Raw genomic sequence first — 20835 nt, 5'->3', positions numbered from 1 at the left:
AAACTATTTCTTTTTTTATAAAATCTAAACAGAAATAAAAATGCATTGTAGTAAATAAAATATGAAACAAATTAATAATTTTTGGCAGCAAATATAATAAATTTCTATAATAATTATCTTAAAATAGTACTTTCAGAAGCTACTTAAAAATGCAACCCTCGGGTGCAGCGTTTACTCCGTTATTTGACATATGAACCGTTTTGACATTTCAGCACTATTAACAAAAAGTGCATCAATTCTTTGCTATTCTTCGTGCTTTCTCAAATAAAAATGAAAATAAATAAATAAAAAGTGAAAATAGTAAAGTTTTAAAGACGGTGAAGTATTTACCAGCATTGAGGGGTGTAGAATGGAAACAGATGATTTGTCGCATTTGACTGAAGAGTACAGACTGGATAACACAGATTTGGGTGGGCTTATGCAAAACCAATAACGGGAATATTTACTATCAGCAAATAATAAAAATCCTTAAAATTAACAGATAGCATAATGACGAATGAAATTTTTCAACACAATTTGTATATGGACGATCAAGAAGTAGACGAAAATGAGCCCGATGATGTTATCATTCTACATATGGACATACGTGAGCCCTTGCGGACATTGCAGTGAGTAGGCGGCGGAATTGTTCACTTTCTGTGCTGTGTAATTGTATAAAATATATCACATTTTTAATTGATTTTGTTGCTCTACTAATTGCAGAAAGCTGGCTGAAAAGAAGATTGGCATGAATTTGAAGGGTTACAAGTTCTTTCTGCAAGACACACAAGAGGTTAGAATTGCGCTTTCATTTCTAATTATGTTATAATTGTGAAATTGTCTTTCTATTATGATTGACAGCTGGAACCGCATAAAAATCTTGTTGACCAATGCGTGAAAGGTGAAGGATTGGTGCAAATAAATGTACAAATACAAACAGCAGAGCAACACATAAACATTGTTGATGTGCTGAAACCAACAGAGGCGGCGTTGGGTAAGAATAAGACTTGTAACTAAATTTATAAATGTTTTTCTTTTACTTATCACAAATATCTTTGAATTGCAGCTGCTTTAGCCGCTGAAGAAGCAAACAACAAAAACGCTGATAAGAATGAAGAAACCGAAGAAAAACCTTGCCTCAACTGGGTCTTAGACAATAAATTTAAGAAGGAGCAAGTGCGCCTTAAAATACCAGAAGACCCTAATGAGTGGACAACTATACAAGTGAAACACTGGTTTCAATGGGCTGTAAGGCAATTTGAGTTGGTAAGTGGAGAAAATCGAATACGTAAATGGAGTACCAATCAATAGTTAAAGCATTTAGAACTGATTTATTGGCTTGCAGTTCATTTAAAAATATTACATACAAAGCTTATTTGCACAAGTATGTTTCAATTTAAAAGACATTTTTCAACTTCTATTTACGATTATGAAAATGGATAAAGTTTTCCCCCATAATGCACTACACAAAACATTCCCGGCAAGTGCTTAAAGATTTATGTGTGTGCCACGAAAACAGTTTGTAAATTAGTGTAGTGAAAATGCGTTCTTTTTTTTATGCCGATATGGTAAAAATATATGTACATATATAAAAATATCAGAAGCGCTGTTGCGCCACAATACTTGACGGAACATGAACTTCGATACTTTTAAAGTTATTCAATTAAAGTTATACAAGCGTATTTTTCTTATTGCGGCCAAACCTCCAAGTGTTTTTGCGGTATTATGGAGTTTTTCATATAAAGCATTAGCCGTTTGGAGTCTGAAGAGGACCTGAGACTCAACATTAGGTCGTGTAGCCCCATGGGAGAAGTTCGCACTTCTAAGAGGTGTGTAAGCTCCTATGGATGTATTTATATATTTGTGATTTCGAAAATTGGCAACGTTTCCCCATAATGCAATACATTGAATTTTTTTCGGCAAGTGCTTATACATTTACGTGGACGCCACGAAAACTTTTTGTAAGTTAGTGTAGTGAGAGTGTCGATCCCTTTAAAGTTATAAAACCGTCTTTTTCTTATTGCGGTTTAAACCTCCATGTGTTTTTCCGGCTTTATGAAGTTTTTCGTATAAAGCATCAGCAGTTTGGAGGCTGAAGACAACTAGAGACCCAACAGCCCTCATGGGAGAATATGTTCGCACTTCTAAGAAAGGTGTAAGCTCCAATGGATGCACATACATACCTTTGCTACATAAGAATTCGGAATCTTGCCCACATTTTTGCACATAATGAGCCTCATAAAAGCATTTTCATCAGAAAACATTTGAAAAAATACATTTACAACTACACTAAGGAAACGAAAGTATCCCTAAGCCTTCTTTAAGTTTATTGATTTTTATTAACCTTGTTTCATTAATATTTCAGACTGGCGTTAGCTTGAGTGATTGGGCCATGACAGGAAAAGAGCTATGTTCACTAACACATGAAGAATTTCGACGAAAGTTACCCAAAGATCCGGGTAATGTGTTCTGGACACATTTGCAATTGCTTAAAGAATGCAAATTTGTCTCCGTTGTACACAAGGTGCCTGAAGATCGTGGCACAACCGGTTCCACTGCTACGAAGCCAATTAGCACTGGTGTTGGTGCAGCAACGCCGCCAATAAAAGAATTAAAAATAATGCGCAAAACAAGCGTAAGCGCCACAAAAACCTACTGTAAGAAATGCAAGTAAAAGAAACCTTTATCAATATTTCCTATTAATAATTTGAACTATATGCTTACAGCACCGATAGTACCAATGGATGGTTCGCCAACACACACCATACTCAACAACAGCAACACTGGTGGTAATAGCAGCATCGGCAGTAATTACGGTGTCGGTTCCGGCAACAATGGACAAGTACAGCTGTGGCAATTTCTGCTCGAAATTTTAACCGATCGCGAGCATCGCAACATCATACAATGGGTTGGCAGCGATGGCGAATTCAAACTCATCGACCCGGAGTGCGTGGCGCGACTGTGGGGCATTAAGAAGAATAAACCGGCAATGAATTATGAAAAGTTATCGCGTGCCTTGCGCTATTACTACGATGGTGATATGATATCCAAAGTGTCGGGCAAACGTTTCGCTTATAAGTTTGATTGTGATTTGAAGCTGCTGATTGGCTATGATGCCGGTGAACTGGCGCAATTGGTCAGTGAGAAAACTTTTTTAGACGAGTCGGTGTTTTTGAAACATGAATCATTGCAAGATCACCTCAAACAATTGACGGACGATGGGTGACATGGACAAGATGGCGCATATGCCGAATTTAAAGTGAAAACAGAACCTGTTTGCACGTTGGAAATAGAGCCCTACCTCGAATATGAGGATGAAGATGAAGAGGATTATTAATTAATGAATTGCGTTTTGATTTCTCATTTACGTTTTTACTGCGACAAAATATATTTTTATTTACATTATTGGTATACCACAACATATGGCGTTAAAACAACAAATGAAAAATATAATTTCAGCACTTTATTTAACTTATAAAAGCAAATGTTATTTTATTTGTGATATTTTTTATTATTTTTTTTTGATTAATTTTTATAATAATTATATTTTATTTACTTTTATCATAATTTTTCTTTTTATTGATTCTTATTATAATTATTTTTTTTATTCTTATTATTAGTATTTTTAATTGATTATTATTATTATTTATTTTTATTTTTTAACTGAGTCGATTTAGCTGTGTCCGTCTGTATACATATATGTTTTTGAGATATCGATATGAAATTTTTCACACTTTCTTTTCCCCTTGGACCACTTTATCATATAGTTGACATACAAACTAATTGATCAAAACTTACTGATCCAAACGAAGTTAGATCTCCGAAAGTACAGCCCTTGGCCAGATAAAATCCGGGTCAATTCTGATAACGTAGAACCGCCTGTTGTGAGAATTACTGTGTGAGCTATTAAGTTTAAGTATAAGTGTGCGAGCTATTTTAGCCGGCAATTTACACTGCACCTCTGGTAGGCAAATCCAAAGGATGTGTTACCCGACGGCTGCGCAAAATGCCAAAAGACTGCGCAATACTTACTTTCACCGATGAGGAGGTTCAGAGTGTCATCAATATGGCAAAACCTTCCAAGTCCATTAGTCCTGATGGAATAAAAATACTGATGTTAATGCACCTAGGCTCGACGGGAGAAAGCTTCCTAACCAAAGTCCTCAATCTGTCGCTGGCCACTCTTCAAATACCCGATATGTGAACAATAGGAACAGTGGTCCCATTACTGAAACCTGGGAAACCCAAGGTCCTATCGTCCGATAACTCCTCTCCCCAGTTGTAAAGACTCTTGAAGCCTTGCTACTCTCGACCTTCACGCGCCACCTGAGTCTCTCAAACCATGACATCAACCAAAAATCACCCTACGAAAGGACGATCCTCGTAGCATTGAACTTGTTAAAAGCTTGATCGTCAGCCACACAACGCTACATGAGGATATCGAAAAATCTACGCTACCTCCAAGGTTAAAGAAGTGGACCATGAACTACCTGAGCGGTCGACGATTATCCGTACTGTTTCGGGGTAAAAACTCTAAATTGAAAAGAATTAAACAGTTGTGTCCGAAGGGTGCTGTCCTCTCCTCGTTGCTGTTTAACTTCTACATCTAGAAATTCCTTAAACCACCATTATCTCGTACGCTGATGATTGCACGATAATGACGACGCTCAAAGGAATCGATGGCATGTGCTCAAAAGTAAACGGCTATCTTCCCAACCTTTCTCGCTTCCTCGCTGCACGGAACTTAACACTCTCGCCTACTAAATCCACAGCAATCATATTCACTAACTGGGCGAAGGAGTACAGACTTGACCTTAATATTGCAGGCGATGGCGTTAAAATTCCGATTGTCAATAACCCTAAGATTTTAGGTGTGATATTCGACAGCCTATGCTCCTTCACTCCTCACACGATCGCGATTATTGCCAAACTACAGAGCCGCAACGAAATCCTGAACTAGCTAGCCGGCAGCACATGCGGAAAAGACAAAGAAACGTTGTTGGCAACATACAAGGCAACCGGCCGGCCGGTCCTTAACTACGCCGCACCAATATTGTCGCCTGAATGCAGTGAAGTGCAGACGAGGAAACTACAGACATGACATGTCAGAACACTGCACTCTGGACTACAAAGGAATGCCTCTTGATGTCTCCCATCGAACATCTGCACAGCGAGACCCGCATACTATCAGTTAAGGAGCACAATATTCTCCTCTCCAAGGAGTTTTTGCAGGGGTGGTTTCGTAGAAATCATCCCTGCAGTCACCCGCTTGAAGCGGAACCGCCCCTAGGAGCATCAAGAGGTCCTTTCTCAACTACGTCATCGACATAAGACAATATGCCGACCAGACTAGGGACGCAACTAACCACCACCCATTGCAGACGACGAGCTCGAGTTGCTGCGAGAATCGAGGGTGACCCTTGCGCAGCTCCGTTTTGTATACTGTAGCAGGTTAAACCCTTACTTAAATGGACCCTGTCGTATCCAACATATGTCCAGCGTGCAATGAGTCTCCGCATGACATTCACCCACCTCTTTGTACGCCCAGCTAACCCTACACATGTGAGACCCCTCTCCCTATAGTTCGAACCCGTCGAAGCAGCACGTTTCCTGGGCCTACCGTGACGTCGTCGACAACTTATCTGAACCTTACCATCCTAATGGGGATTAGGTACCCGTTACAACAACAAAAATCGATCAGAATCCAATCCTTTATTTTAAATTAATTTGATCAAAAATGCGTATAAACAAATATGTATTTTTTTTTTTCAAATTAATTTATTTAAACATATTTGAATTCAGCTTAGCAAAACTTAAGTTTAAGTTGATTATGTTTTTGTTTTCGTTTGTTTTTTTATATTTTTTTTTATTGACTAGTTCATTTATATATTTTCACATTTTCAACTTATACGTAAAATAAGGCAACTCAGTTTATATTATTATGTACATATAAATCTATCACTACTCGCAAATATTTACTAAAAACTAGGAATGTTTCGCTTGGCTTTCCAGCTCATGGAAGCAAAGTGTAGGCGTACACTAGGCGCTGCTTAGCGGCAACTGGGCGGCGTTATTTTTTCTTTTATTTGTTCGTTGGCGCTTTCTTTCAATTATAACTTTACCGTTATTACTTTTTATTATTTTATAACAAATTATACTATAAAACAGACAATAGTTCCATGCTTTTGCAATAACTTTGTGCGTTTACGCTTTTTTACATGATTGCGTGTTGGTGTACATACTTGTGACGTCGACTGTACATTTAGTGATTTGTAAAAATTGTTTGTAAATATTTGTGATTAAAAAACAGTAAGTGTTTATTAAGCAAACACAACGTATTCTGTAGATTTTAAGCAGCTACTCGTTTTAACAAAATAAAATAATACTTTTTAATTAAAATTATATTACATAATATAAAATAAAGTATCTAAGCTAATCCATATAAAATAAGTAAAACAAAACTAACACAAATCTATTTGAGAAACGATACAAACAAAAAACACACAGCAGACATTATAACTCAGTCGTGATTTCGTCCTGCGGTCGAAAGCCCAATTTATAGAATTCGTCTTCCAGCCATAACGAACTCGCATTGAGATCCGATATCAGATTGCCACTTTTGAGCGTGTTGAAGCTGCTGCCGAAGGGATCGGAAGGGCGCGGCTCCTCAAATTCATGCAAGCTGATGAGCGAGCCGAACATGTGTAGCTTTTGCTGACCCGAGCCCGCCAACATGCTCTGCCGGTAGACGTTGTTCTTCTGTGGGAAGAACGTTGCATCGAAGTCATCGGTAATGCCCACGCTGCTGCTGCCGCGTCCGCCACCGGAGGGCTGAAAGAAATCGATTAAGTGACCCACTTGCGGCTTGTAACGCTCTAATGCTTGTTCGGACCACGTGTACAAACGATTCCAGTCGTGCGGTGCCGCCGGTATCAATTCGATTGGCCGATTCAACAGTATCAGTATTTTGGCAAGATCGCGTACTATCGGTCGATAGGAATTCGCTGCGCCCACCTCACCCGACAAATACAACTTGCGTATTTGGCGTCGCGTATCGTTGAGCATCGCTAGAAAATATTCTGCATTCGGACGCATTTCATTGAGTTGTCGCAGAAAATCGGAACGATCCATGGTATTCTCGTTGATCAGCTTCTGTTTGATGGATTTACGTCTACGTCGACGTCGCACCACCATCATGGCGACAGCTAGTAGCGTGAGACAAACCACAAAGCCGCCTATTAGTCCTGCAATAGCGGCCATGAGCGGACCCGAGTAACCGGTGGAGACGCAGACGCGTCCCATAAATTCGGTATGCGCCGACCATTGATCGATGTAGCCGGAAGGACATTGCTCCACACACTGACGTGTGTCGGTCATCAGATAGGCGGGGCACTTAATGCAGCCCTCGCTGTTGCAGCGCAGACAATGTGAACTCGTGGTGGGCGGACAACCTGCAAGAAAATAGCAAGATTAAATTAGTTTTATTGATTATAATTATTTTGTAAATCTTGTTATATAAATAGCGGTATATTTAAATAGGGCTATGTTTACGATAAGAGCACCCTCAGGTTTACATAACTGGAACCTACCCTCATTTATATTCAGCCAGCGACTACCAACATGCGCACAAAATGTGCAAAATTACTATACGGTAGCCAAATGATTGGGTTGAGTGGGCGTACATAGTGACGAACAGGCAAATGGATGGGGGTTGGGCGGAAACATGAACGGTGGAGTCAACGGATAAATGAACGTTGAACGGATGAACGAACAAACGTAATAAGGAGTATGATTTGAAGGCATGCACTTGGAATGTCCGGTTCCTAAATTGGGAAGGCATCTTTGGTACAACAGTTGGATAATTCAGCCTCCTTGGGGAAACCTCTACAAATGGGTTGACTTTGCAGGCGCTCGAAATATGGTTATTTGAGTACTAGCAAAGCAAGCCCATCCACAAGCACAGGGAGGGAACAACGTCAAGAAGCTAAAATCACAACCGACAGGTAAACGATTTTTACACCCCAAAGAACTCGGCTATAACCGCGTCAACGATGGCTACGTCAATAAAGAAGAAGAATTGTAACTTTTATATATTTTTTTTTATCGCCAAAAAACTTTCTTTTTGTCCCGAAATACCCAAATTTATGAATGCGCATACAATTCAGTGTAAATGATTTAATATTAAAATCGATTATGATCGCCGAAAGCCGATTAAGCACACTATCCACGAGTGTAAACAACTCACACATACACATTTACATATTGCAGACGCATATGAAATTGTGTATTCAGAACAGTCATATATCATTAGTGGTCAGGTGCCGCCTGACCGATGTCATTATCAGTTCGGCTATTTGTCATAATTACAATATTTAAATCAGTGAAATGTATAATTATGTGCTTAAACTCACATTTAAATGGTTCAATGTTCAAGTACATATGTATAAGTGTGTGTATTTTGGCTTTCTTATAAAGTTTGGTAGTATTCTTAAGAGCTTACCTATTTATAATTACTTGAAAATGACATATACATACAGTAGTGTGCAATATAATGGAAACGTACATTTTTTGGTTTCGAATTAATATTAAAATGAAATACATTGTGACAAAAAAGCACCCGGAAATTGTAATTAAACTCCCCGTGTACATGATATTAAAAAAATCAATCAAATCAAATCGTTGCGAATGTTGGATAAGGCTCAAGGTGATTCAGTTTTATCAAAAACACAAGCATAAGAGTAGTACATGGACGGTCGATGGACTTTGTTGAAGACATGCATCGTTCTGGACGACCTTCGACCACTTCAGCTGATGAAAATATTAAAAATGTGAATGATATGGTGCTTGAAAATCGTCAGGCAAGAGTTCGAGAGATGGCAAGAGAGCATATCATATCATAAACGAGGGCTGCTATATATATTCTGGCCTAGGGCAACACTAAGTGTTGCCAGGTGCAATCTGACATTTCCATTGGAAAGTTTGACATTTTTTAGCATAACATCACTCAGAATGTTTTGTCATTTAATCGTGAATTGTTTTATTTACAGGGAATTAAAAAATTCATCTCGGCCAAAAAATGGAATTAACTCGTGAACATTTTCGTGCGATCATTTTTCACAACATTCTACGTGGATTTTCGATGAACTAAAATCTTTGTATGGCTATGAAGCACCATCCTATAGCACTGTGAAAAACTGGTACAACGAATTCAATCGTGGCCGACGCTCGCTCACAGACGAATTCCGTGAAGGTCGTCCAAAAACTACCGTTGTGCCAGAAAACATCGATGCCGTACGTGAACTGATAATGCAAGACCGTCATGTAACATACCTTCAGATAGAGGCATGCCTATGCATTTCTCCCACCAGCATACATTCGATATTGCATGAACATCTGGCCGTAAAAAAGGTTTGTTCTCGTGGGATCCCGCACAATTTGACAATCGCTCAAAAAAAGGCTCGTGTGGATTGGTGTAAAGAAATGCTGAAAAAATACGATCGCGGTGCTTCAAAAGACGTTTATAAGATCGTCACAGGTGACGAATCATGGATCTATGCGTATGAGCCCGAAACAAAACAGCAATCAACAAAAAAAAAAATTAAAAAATAAAAAAAAAAACCATTTTCGTTGATAAATATGCCTATTTACATTATTAGGCCAGAAATATACATAGCAACCTACATATATCGGCATATCTCCCGAGTTCTTTCGAATGGTTTTGGTCGATATTTTGGTTATGAAACGCGTTCTTGCTCGACTCGTCCCGATTAAGCTGAATTTGTTTCAAAAAGCGTATCATAAACTGGTCTCTTCGGTCATGCTTGATCGTGCGACTTCCGATCCCACATTCATGGAGAGCAATATTACTGACCATCAGACATGGGTTTATGAGTTTGACATGCAAACGAGTTAACAATCATCGGAATAGAGAAAAACAAATAGCCGAAACCAAAAAAAAGTACGCCAAAGTTGCTCAAAAATCCAGGTGATGCACACTTTTTTCGATATTCTTGATTTGGTGCATCATGAATTTTTTTTCGGAGGGACAGACGTTCGATACCGAGTTTTTTTCGGCCGTATTGAGGCGTTTGTGTGAGGACGGCCGCCGAAAACGGCCGGAATTTGTGGAAGAACTATTCATGGATTTTACACGATGTTAATGCACTATTCCATCGGGCAACGGTTGTGACCGAATTTAAAACCAAAAACGGAATGAATACCGTCGATCAACCACTTTATTATTATATTTATAAGAGTGGGGATTAATTTGAAGGCGACAAAATAAATATTGAAAAAATAATATTTTGCGTTTTATTTATAATTTCCGGTTTTTTCCCCGAAATGTACGTAGTTATAGATCCTATATAAGCTATTTTTTTAGGCTTAACAGTTAATCTGTGGTATATATGTGTTCATTTTGAATACGAAAACTGTTTTGAATACGAAAACTATTTTGAATACGAAAACTATTTTGACACGAATTTTCCAATCGTTTGGAGCACGCTTTATTTTTTGAAAGAACATGAAAATTGAAGAGTCAAATTCTTGATTTTACTATAAATTGTTTCCACGAATGCAATAAAAAGAAAGGTTGCCCTATTTTGCTGCACATCACTGTGTATGCAAAAGCACTTGTCATTTGAGCTTACGAATTTTAAGTGTGCATGTGTGTGCACATAATTATAAGCTCATAAGCTTATCAGTTTGAAACAGTGGAACCCGGAGTAATCCAGTAAAAGTGACACGCTCTCATGATAAAAGCATATTTATGTATGGATGGAGGAATATATGCATATTGAAGTAGACGGAGGCAAAAACAAAAGTGAATTTTGAGCAGCGGCCACATTACATGGTATACCTACATACATACATACATGCATACATATCTGTCCATTTGTCATAAATACACATGGCAAGAAATCAAGCAACGTCTTTACCAAGAAGCGGTCAACAATTTGTTGTTGCTACAAATGTATTCTGGGTATCGGAGTAAAGGAATTTCGATTGCCGGCCGGCTGCGACAGCTGGGAAAGTTTAGTTAATATTCCACAGCGGCTTACATTTTAAAACTCTGCGCGCGAGTAAATATTTTGCAGAAACTCAGAAAAAATAAAAACAACTAAAAATAAAGGCAAAGTGAAGAGAACGAGAATACAAAGTAAACAAATTAAAAAAGGCGTGTGAAGGCTTAAAACTACAAGCAGAAAGATCAAAGCCGCCGACGGCAGTAAAAAAATGTCACATGCTCTTGCCAAGTGAGGAGAGGAGGCCAGCCAAGACAGTGGACCGGGCGGTCAGCCAAAACCAACAAAGTCAGCCAGAAAGCCAGCTGCTTGCTATTTGACTATTTTGGCGTACAAAGAACGCATGCGCTCCAGCAATAACAATAAGTGTAAATATAGGCGCATTTCAGACCGTTGCGAAATAGCCCCACGTAGCGTGGCATTGCCAGAGCAATAAACGGACCAAAGCGGCGTTACAGCGTCGTAAAGTTGAGCTGCCAAGCAAAGGGCTCACATGCATTACTACACATTTGTATATGTACACATACATACATACACACACATATGAATATTGCGTGCAACGAAGATCATTAAATGTTGCCGCGCTGCAGTTAGCGATAATCCGCAGGCTGCAATGCTATCCATGGACCAATGAGCCCCCAACCGGCGTCATCACACACATATACAATGGCCACATTTTCAATTAATTTGCAATAGAGTGCCAGTGTGTGTGTGTACTGCAAATGCTGCGCATGCGTGGCTTGCCTTTGCGTTTCTCTCCAGTTTCATTCTCATTTCTGTACTTCTAGGCGTCCTCTTTTGCCATTCAACTCGCCAGCGCTCGCTTATCGATTGTGCTGACGCGATAACCAATACTTCATGTATGCCATCATAGGCAGACGAGCGAGCAGCCCTTCCGGCAAGCAGCCGCCGAAGCAACAACCATTCAATCTCGTCTGTCGTTTGGTCTTTTGCGTTTCTTGGCGCGTACATACGCGTATTATTGGAATTAACTTGTTTATTCGCTAATAAGCTGGAAAATTATCCACCACACGCGGATATGTAATTGAGATTGACGTATGAACTAGCTGCGGCTCTAAAGTGACCCGTCGCAGCGTCCATCATCGATCGTTACATCGATGTGTTTGGACAAATAACCGAAGGCGCTGACGACGGCAGGCGGTGGTGTTGGTGGTGTCTCAGTGAAGACGGCATCCCATTCATACAGACATTCAAACACACATGGTTCGACAGTTGTTGTTGGATTGCTTGCGGTCAGGTGGACGGTTGGCTGATAGTCGGTCGCTTTTAATGATAGGGTATCGGTGGCAGTGATGGCAGGTTGGACGCTTGCTTGGTGCGAAAAATGGACTGAGCTTGTGTCTATTTATTTATTTGCGTGCCGACTTTTGATTGTTTAGCGGTTATTGATAGGAAATGTGTTATAATTGGTATGAAGTGAAATTCATGCTTAAGGCGTTATTTATATCCAATCGCAAGCCAGAAAACGTGTTTTGTTTTGAAAAGGCATTTCAGTTAATCAATAAGTAAAAAGAATATATTTACAGAATTTCACGTGCTTTTATAATCGGTCATTTAATTCGAAATATTTTTGAATCCCTTGCTCCCATAAACGATCTCCAGGCGAGCCTTTGAAAAAGGTTGTCTGGTGAAGAAGAAATTTTTTGCTATAAAAAATTATCTCAAATCCAAAAACCAAAGTTAATATTACTCTAGATGAATACAGGTGATCGATGTATTTATCTTTTTATAAAAAAGTTATCCTTCAGAGTGACTAAAAAAATTAAATTATCAAAGTTAATCCTACAAACAATACCTAATCACCTCTAAAAAAAATCCTGGGCAAATTTCAAGTCAAGTCATCGATCTAGCCGTTTCGAAGAAATTCTACTTACCTAATATAAACTGCGATTCGAAAGAACTTCATACTAAGTGACCTGCCGCCTTCACGGTCTTTTTGACTTCTACGGATTTTGGACACGTAGCTTGACACGGACATATTGTGAACTAATAGTTGGATTGGTTTGAGCTCTGACCTACTAGTGAAAGGTATTCTGTCATCTGAGTAATCAGGACCACGTCGGGAAGCTACTATCAAGGGTGATACCATGAAGAAATGGCTGACGAGTTAATACCAAAGCGGCCTCAGTGCTGTTATAAAACTCCTAAAAATGATCGCAATCGGCACAAACCACTACTACCAACTCTTACAAAGAATGTACTGCTATCTGCGTTGCTGATAATACACTCAAGATCAAATTTGACTTGTACTTTAAATTGCGCTCGCAAACCGAATCGGTAAAATATTTTTTTTTTATTTCATAAACTACGTCGCAGCGATATTTTCAACGGGATGGACAGAATACTGCACTCCGGACTATAGCAGGATGTCTCTTAATGTCTCCGGTTGAACCCTTACACAGCCAAGCCCGTACGTTATGCTTACGGCTAAGAAATATAACGAGTTTCTCTCTAAGCTGTTTCTGCTGGAATGTTTTCACAGAAACCATACTTGCAGGCGTCTGCTTGAAGCGAAGCCCCCTCCTATAAACATTTAGTGGTTATTCCTTGACCACGTCGCCGACATACATATGAATGCAGTATGCCGACCAAACTTCGAACGCAACTAACTTCAGACACGCACTGACTGCCATTCTCAGTGAAACCAAAAACACCTTCACCGACTCTTTCTCAGTGAACCGCGTATTTGGCGTGTAATCAACATCCATTGCTGCCACGAGTAGCTAAAGTGACCCCAGCGCAACTTCGTTCTGAATACAATAGAAGGTTAAACTCGTACTTTTCCAGAATCGACCCCCCGATATACCAAATATCTGTCCCCTCATGACATTAACCAACACTTCTTCACTTTGTGGTCTAAACCCGTCGAAACAGCACGTTTCCTGGGCCTACCGTTAGATGGTTTCGTTGATAACCAACACGAACCTCACCATCCAAGCGGGGATTTGATAACTGCTGGAACAATACATATTACAGTAGATTCTCAGTGGTGCACAAACATTTCTTGGTCAGTTGTCTTTCAAGAAATCAGGAAAACCAACCGCCAAGAGACGGATCTCTCTTCACAACGACAATGCGAGCTCTCAAACGTCGACTGAAACAACTGCATTGAATAAGCTAGGAGGTCAACGTTTTCCAACACCTGAAGAGATGGTTGTTGCGTTCAGAGCGTAAAGCATCAAACGCATGCAGAAGTGTATTGATCTTAATGGAGAATATTTTTAAAAACAACATTATTAATATTTGTCTTTGTTGTCTAATTCCTGACAACATGTAATGAGTTGGCGTTACGGGTTTTCGAGAGAAAGATGCTACGGAAGATTTATGGTCCTTTGCGCATTAGCAACGGCGAATACCGCAGTCGATGGAACAATGAGCTGTGCGAAATATACGACGACATTGAGATAATTCAGCGAATTAGGAGGTTACGGCTACGCTGGCTAGGTCATGTCGGCCGAATCGATGAAAACACTCCAGCTCTGAGAGTATTTGACGCAGTAGCCGCTGGTAAAGCAGAGGAAGAAGAAGACCGCCACTTCGTTGGAAAGACCAGTTGGAGAAGGACCTGACTACACTTGAAATCTCCAAATGGCGCCAAGCACCGAAAAGAACGATTGGCGCGCTGTTGTAAACTCGGCTATAACCGCGTAAGCTAAATTAGAAAGAAGAAGAATACCGAAATATTATATAAAAAGCCACTCTCGTACATGCTTTATAAAACTTCATCACTTAAAGTTTCTGAAATTACATTATGGACGGTAACATTAACCCTAAATTTGTACTAATATGTATACATACATATGTACATAATGGGTTGTCAAAAAAGTATTGCGGTATTTTTTTTTTGATTTTTTTTTTAATGAAATTGAAATGAATTTTTGATGACTAATGCCCAGCTCGCGACCGATGCTATGGCTGCTACTATGCCGGTCTCTTTCGACCAATTCAGCATTTTCGACGACAGGAATTCCGGAGCGTGGCGCATCTTCGACCACCTCTACACCAGAACGAAAACGTTGAAACCATCGTTGTGCGGTGGAAATTGAAACTGTATCGGGTCCATAAACTGCACAAATTTTATTGGCGGCTTGAGATGCATTTTTGCCTTTATCGTAATAGTACTGTAAAATATTTTTTATTTTTTATTTCTCTTTATTTTTATTTCTATTTATTTTTCTCTTTATTTTGCTCCATGTTTGCGACGCTATAACTCACGAACAACTTAAAAGAAACGACAATCAATCAAACACGTGTTAGCGCGTGAAATGAGCTTTCCAAAAAGGTATAGCATGACCCGATGCGACGAATAAAACTAGAACTACGCGCTTTCAGCGTCAACTAGCGAAAATACCGCAAGACTTTTTTGACAACCTGATATAGTATATGTAAGTACCATATATTAAATAATATATGCACTTCAATTTATGCCGTTTGGCGCGCATTTGCAAATTTGTCCAAAACCCACGCCAACTAATTGAATTTAGCGCGCATGCACAGTTGCACGAATGAAGCATGCAGAGGCAAAGCCGGAGACGGAGCCGAAGCCAAAGGCAGATTAAACACGCGGAGTAGCACCCGATTCGCTGCAGCGCAGTAATAAGTAGCTATCAGCACGATGTGTTGTTGTTGTTGTTGCACTGCGACTGGCGCGGATAAATAAATAAATAATTCATGCCAACAACTTGTCAAAAACCACACTAAAAGCAGACACACACATACACACACGCACACTAATGCATGCTGAGGGGATTCGTGTAACTCTTGCGAGTATATTTTCATTGTTGTTGCTTTATAAATTGACGGTGAAAAAGCGCGAAGAAACACATTTGTAATTTTCATTTACGGAAAATTCGAAACCGTGCCAATTTGCATTAATCTCGAATATTTGCCCAACAAGTGCTGCCAACCAACCACACAAACAGTCAAACCGTTAACCAGCTGCGATAATCGCTGTGCGCATGTGCAACTTGCCAGCTCAGCATGTGTGATAACTTTTAAAGTTCGGCGGCAATAGCCACCTGTTGGCCGCTTGCTGGTGACTTTGAATGCATTTTGGAAATGCTGTGGGCACAGAAACTAAAATCACAGAAAACTCATACACATACTACACTCTCGTGATATGCGCCTCGGGTGTGTTCGATGGTGTATCTAGCATTTGGAATTGATATATGGAAAATTTGTGGAGATTACATTAGAAATAAATGGTGGAAATAAGTATCAATGGGGCGCAAAACTGATACTGATCGTGAGGTACGAACATACAAAAGAGTGCTTGAAATGTGCCTTTGAGCGGTAGCGTCCACAGAGTATCAAAATTGAGATTTTAACGTCAAATGATTAGGGAAGCTATGATAGGATAATAAGAGTTAGTGTCATTTAATTTGGGCTAAAAACCGATCGGAACTTCAGGTAAAATATCGAAACTGATAACTCCTCCTGAATTTTTGCTGGCCTCAGGTCTCCTCCGAAGGAAGCCCGTCAAGCTAAACGAATGCATGCATATCGAAAAACACTGAAAAACAAATCAATATTATGATGGATGAAATATATGTTTTTGAAGATTTGGAAATGTGCACCGTATATCTTCAAGAGCCTAACACTGATTCAGTAAATAGTCGAAACAGATAGTCTGCGGTACGCGCTTTTCACTCTTGCTTTTGAAAAGCGTTATTGGCTTCTGTACGACCGTGGTAAGGCGGCGATTTCTGAGCACATTCGTCAAACTTTGAACAAATTTTGGAAAATTTGTGAACGCGTTGTGGGCGGATAGGAATTATGTATAGCAGAATCTGAATGGCGATACTTAATAGATTTTGTGACCACAGCGAATTCCTCCAATAATGAACAAGTTTATGGAAGGAGGACCTCATCAGCCTAATGAATATTCCATTGGCGCTTACAACTCCTGCGGTATGTTAAAATATTAAATTAATTAATTAAATTTATGCCAGAAATACGCTTCGATGTTCGTTAAAGCTCGCAAGTGTGACTACTATTTGGAAACGCGGGGTCCTTTATATTGATGATGTGAACCTCTAAACACTTTACTCTAATACTTTAATACTCTAACCCTAACCAAATATCAATATTCGAAATTCGATGGAACAAAACGATATTGCGAAGGCTGTGCATCTCAAACAAGAAAAAATGTTAAAACGACGTTATAATACCCTTCACAAATACAAAAGATTCCTTAGCAGAACTTTGTTCGGTCAGTTTGTATGGCAGCTATATGCTTTAGTGACTCGATCTGTACAAACCTTTGGAGATGGATTCGAAGATATGAGCGTATTTTTGAGAATCTTCTAACTTTCGGAAATCGGCTCTCAAAACATAAAATGTTTCCTTTGAGACGATGTTCTCAAAATTGGTGTACCAAATCTCTAACCGAGTAGAGGTCTTTCTCTTCCTCTGCTTCCCCCTGCGCGTACTGCGTCGAATACTTAAGGCGCTGGAGTGTTTTCGTCCATTCAGACGACATGACCTAGCGGGCGTAGCCGCTGTAGTCTCTTAACTGGCTGAACTATGTCAATGACGACGAACCTCGTCCAGGACGGCCATAAACATCAAGTGATGATCTTGACGTGTTATTGACGTGTTATAAAATAAAGGAATTGGTGCTTGAGAATCGACGATTAACAGTTCAGAGATCTTACTGCCATCGTTGGAATACCGGAACGATCAGTGAAAACCATTTTGAAAGATCATTTGAGCCTAAGAACAGTAAAAAAGCACGATTGGTTCCAAACTTACTCAATTTCTGCGAAAAACAGCGTCGCTTTAACGCCTGTGAAACAATGCTTTCGACTAACAGAATGTCATGAAACGTATTAATACTAGTTTTGCTATGATTACGACTCGGAAACATACGATCAATCGGCCGAATATCATGACAAACACGAGCCGATGCCGAAAAAAACACGTCGAAAGCAGGCCAAAAATCGAGGCGATGGTGCACTCCGAATTCCTTCCGACCGGCCAAACTGACAAAAGGGAATATTTTTTTTGAAGTTATGCGTCGTTTGGCGAAGCTATGCGTAAAAAGAGGCCGGAATTATGGAGCGACAACTCTTGATTCGTGCACCATGATAATGCACCGTCGCATACTGCATTGATTCTTCGTGATTTTTTCGCCAAATTTTCAACCAATATCGTGCCGCAACCACCGTATTCGCCTGATTAGCTCCGTGTGACTTCTGGCTATTCAAACTTAAACGACCTCTCCGATAAACCGTTTTGAGTAATTGAAGACATGAAACGTGAATCATTTTGCGCCTTGAAGGCTATTCCGGAAATTGCCTTTTACATTGGTTTCCCTGACTGTAAAAAATGGTGGCACAAGTGTATTACGGTCAAGGGGGATTACTTTGAATAGGACTACAAAAATTTTGAAGAAGAAATTTTATTATTGCTCATAGTAGTATTTCAAATACTTTTCAATGTAGAGCTATGGTTATCGCTTTTAAACACGTCTCCGCGAAACAGCAATTTTCGATTTTGCTGTAGATATTATTCGGGGTCTTCTATCATATTTTTCTGCATCTTGTTCTGTATAAAGTTCTCCATACAAGAACATATCAGTTTTTTGATCTGTTTAAAAATTGTGTTTTGGCAGGCCAAAAACGACCAAAATTAATGGTAAAACGCAGAACTTTTTAAATTTTTTTCTTCGTTTTGTGAATTTTTTTGGTCACTGTACATACAATATCTTCAGGTGAGATCTTTTTAGGTTTCATCCACTGCAGCAGTGGAGGACCTTTTTTGGTTTGAATTAGACTATCGTATACAGTATTCAGATTAGTTCCTCTGCAACGATTTTTGGCTTCCAAACCTTAGAAGTGTAATGAAAGTCTAGGCTTTGGGTCGAATAAAGACTTTAGGCCGTGAGAATGTCTTATAGTTTGTATCGAGCTCAACAGTCACATGAGTTGAAAAATTAATTTTGTATAAATTTAGTGTCAGAAGAAGCTGTTTATTTGCAAAACTCTCATGATCACGGCACAGCTTAGTAAGTTTTGCCAAAAAATAAATCAATAAACCACACTATTTGCCAATAAATAAACAAAATACACAAAGAAGTTAATGACAACACAACAAAAAAAAAGCAACGCGTGCACCAAACCCTGGTATGCCGGAGTAATTGAGAACGCGACAACGCTTCACGCGTCACGCTTTGAATCCCAAACCGATGCAAATACAAATCGCATTTAATTAAAATGCAACGAGATCGTGAGCCCAAACAAATAACGAATTACAAACAGAATAACAGTGAATAAATAAATAAAGTAAATTCTTTTGCCGCGCAGCGCAACAAGTTGTGGTGGTGGCGCGAGAAATGCACAGCCGCAGTGTGCGGGGTCCAGGGCATGTCTTCGTTTCTTGTGCTGCAGTTGTTCTGCTGTGCTGCTTTTGCATGCTGGCCCTGGTCCAAATGCCGCCATGAACACTAACTGATTGTCGGACGAGTGTGTCTGCACTTAAGCACCGTTATGATAATAAACGACAGCGATGCGAACTTTGAGCGACCAGCGGCTACTAGCCGACAGCCGGTTTCGTTATTAACTTCTTTCCACCGACTTTTATGCTTCGGATGTACTGAATGCCATGTGTTTTTGTTTTGCCGTTTTGCTTCTTGCATGTTTTTCGGTGTTGGGTCAAAAAAATATATTTTCAAGAAAATCGCTAAAATTAAAATGAAGATAAGTCGAATAATGCAACGCCGGCGTGGTAGATGCACAGTGCACTTTGAAAAAGGTAAATAAACAGCTAAGTAAGAAAGGTAAAGCTCGGTTGGTGCCGGCTACTACATTTATTATTTCAGTGCTTCGACTGTTGAAATATTGTGAAATTAAAAGGAGTTGAATACAAAAAAGTCCTCAGGATATGAAAAAATTACACCAAAAAAAAAAATAATAATAAAAAAACCAAGTATTGCTTTAGTAGCACATTCTTTGCTTTTTAATGTAATTTTCAGTTCTGGATATTTTCCAAATTATGTAAATGTAAAAAGTCGCAGATCGTCATGATAGCTAAACACGGCAAGGACTTTACACAACCGTCTTATCCTGCCAGTCCAAAATATTCGAAAAAGTTTTACTATCAAAGACGTCTCCTTTCCGAAGGTTTTGAAGATATAACGGGTTTTTCAATAGGGACGCTACAAAAGTAGACCGATAGGGACAGCAAACGACCCCATATTTTTTCTGCTCGTTTGACATTTCTCTTCAGTAAGGTTTGCCATTTCATCATGGAAAGATAATATATAATCGAATGTAAGCGATACGATCCAACAACGAGTCTAAATTATTAAAATTTACTACCGAAATTTGGAGTACGTGGACTCAACTCTACATCCAATTTATGGTCGTCATAATCGTTGTCAGATCAAAAATTTAGCGTAGCGTAGAGAAATTTGAATCCACAGGCACAGTACAAGACTCAAATCAGTCTCTCACATGTCGTTCTCAAGCGTTGGGCATTTCTGTGACGTCGTTGTGGCGAATTTTGCGAAAAGATTTCGGTCTACATCCTTACAAGATCAAATTGACGCAAGAACTGACGCCGCTTGACCGCCAAAATCGTTGTATGTTCGTGAATTGGGCAACAACTTGAAAATATCTGGATTTTCATAGAAAAATCATTTTCAGAGTCACCATTAAAGTACCGAAAAAATTAAGGTTTGGTGCGGTTTATGGGCCAGCGGCGTCATTGGGCCGTACTGCTTCCGTGATGATCAAGACCGAAACGTTACTGTGAATGGGAATCGCTACCGCTCAATGATAACCGAATATTTTTTGCCTGAATTGGATGA

The 20835-nt window shown here is 39.4% G+C and overlaps 2 protein-coding genes across 3 annotated transcripts in view; one reads left to right on the top strand and one right to left on the bottom strand.

Moving 5' to 3' along the window:
• Positions 1–208: 208 nt before the first annotated feature.
• On the top strand, positions 209–3437 carry LOC120767023 (DNA-binding protein Ets97D). 2 transcript variants are annotated; one of them, XM_040092873.1, is made up of 7 exons: positions 209–410; positions 482–608; positions 703–772; positions 841–973; positions 1046–1245; positions 2345–2636; positions 2706–3437. In XM_040092873.1, exons 1-7 carry the CDS (start codon positions 350–352, stop codon positions 3203–3205), a joined length of 1383 nt encoding a protein of 460 aa, XP_039948807.1. In that variant the 5' UTR covers positions 209–349; the 3' UTR covers positions 3206–3437. The 2 variants fall into 2 exon arrangements, with proteins under 2 accessions (XP_039948807.1, XP_039948796.1); XM_040092862.1 differs by having other exon boundaries at positions 2345–2645.
• Positions 3438–6408: 2971 nt separating this feature from the next.
• The window catches only part of LOC120766898, a 102703-nt gene continuing 88276 nt past the window's right edge, over positions 6409–20835 (bottom strand). The window contains exon 2 of the mRNA XM_040092647.1: positions 6409–7430. Within this exon, the coding sequence (XP_039948581.1) occupies positions 6493–7430 (938 nt within the window). The 3' untranslated portion in view covers positions 6409–6492. The remainder of the gene's footprint in view (positions 7431–20835) is intronic.

Source organism: Bactrocera tryoni, chromosome 1 (assembly GCF_016617805.1).
Source record: "Bactrocera tryoni isolate S06 chromosome 1, CSIRO_BtryS06_freeze2, whole genome shotgun sequence".
Taxonomy (NCBI): Eukaryota; Metazoa; Arthropoda; class Insecta; order Diptera; family Tephritidae; genus Bactrocera; species Bactrocera tryoni.
Note: the sequence above shows the minus strand (reverse complement) of the source record. Positions and strands in the feature narration are given on the sequence as shown.

Coding starts and splice junctions, on each gene's coding strand:
- LOC120767023 (XM_040092862.1), top strand. CDS start 350: ATGGAAACAGATGATTTGTCGCATTTGACTGAAGAGTACAGACTGGAT. Junction 1,246..2,344: donor CTGTAAGGCAATTTGAGTTG/GTAAGTGGAGAA, acceptor TTAATATTTCAG/ACTGGCGTTAGCTTGAGTGA. Junction 2,646..2,705: donor AAAAACCTACTGTAAGAAAT/GCAAGTAAAAGA, acceptor ATATGCTTACAG/CACCGATAGTACCAATGGAT.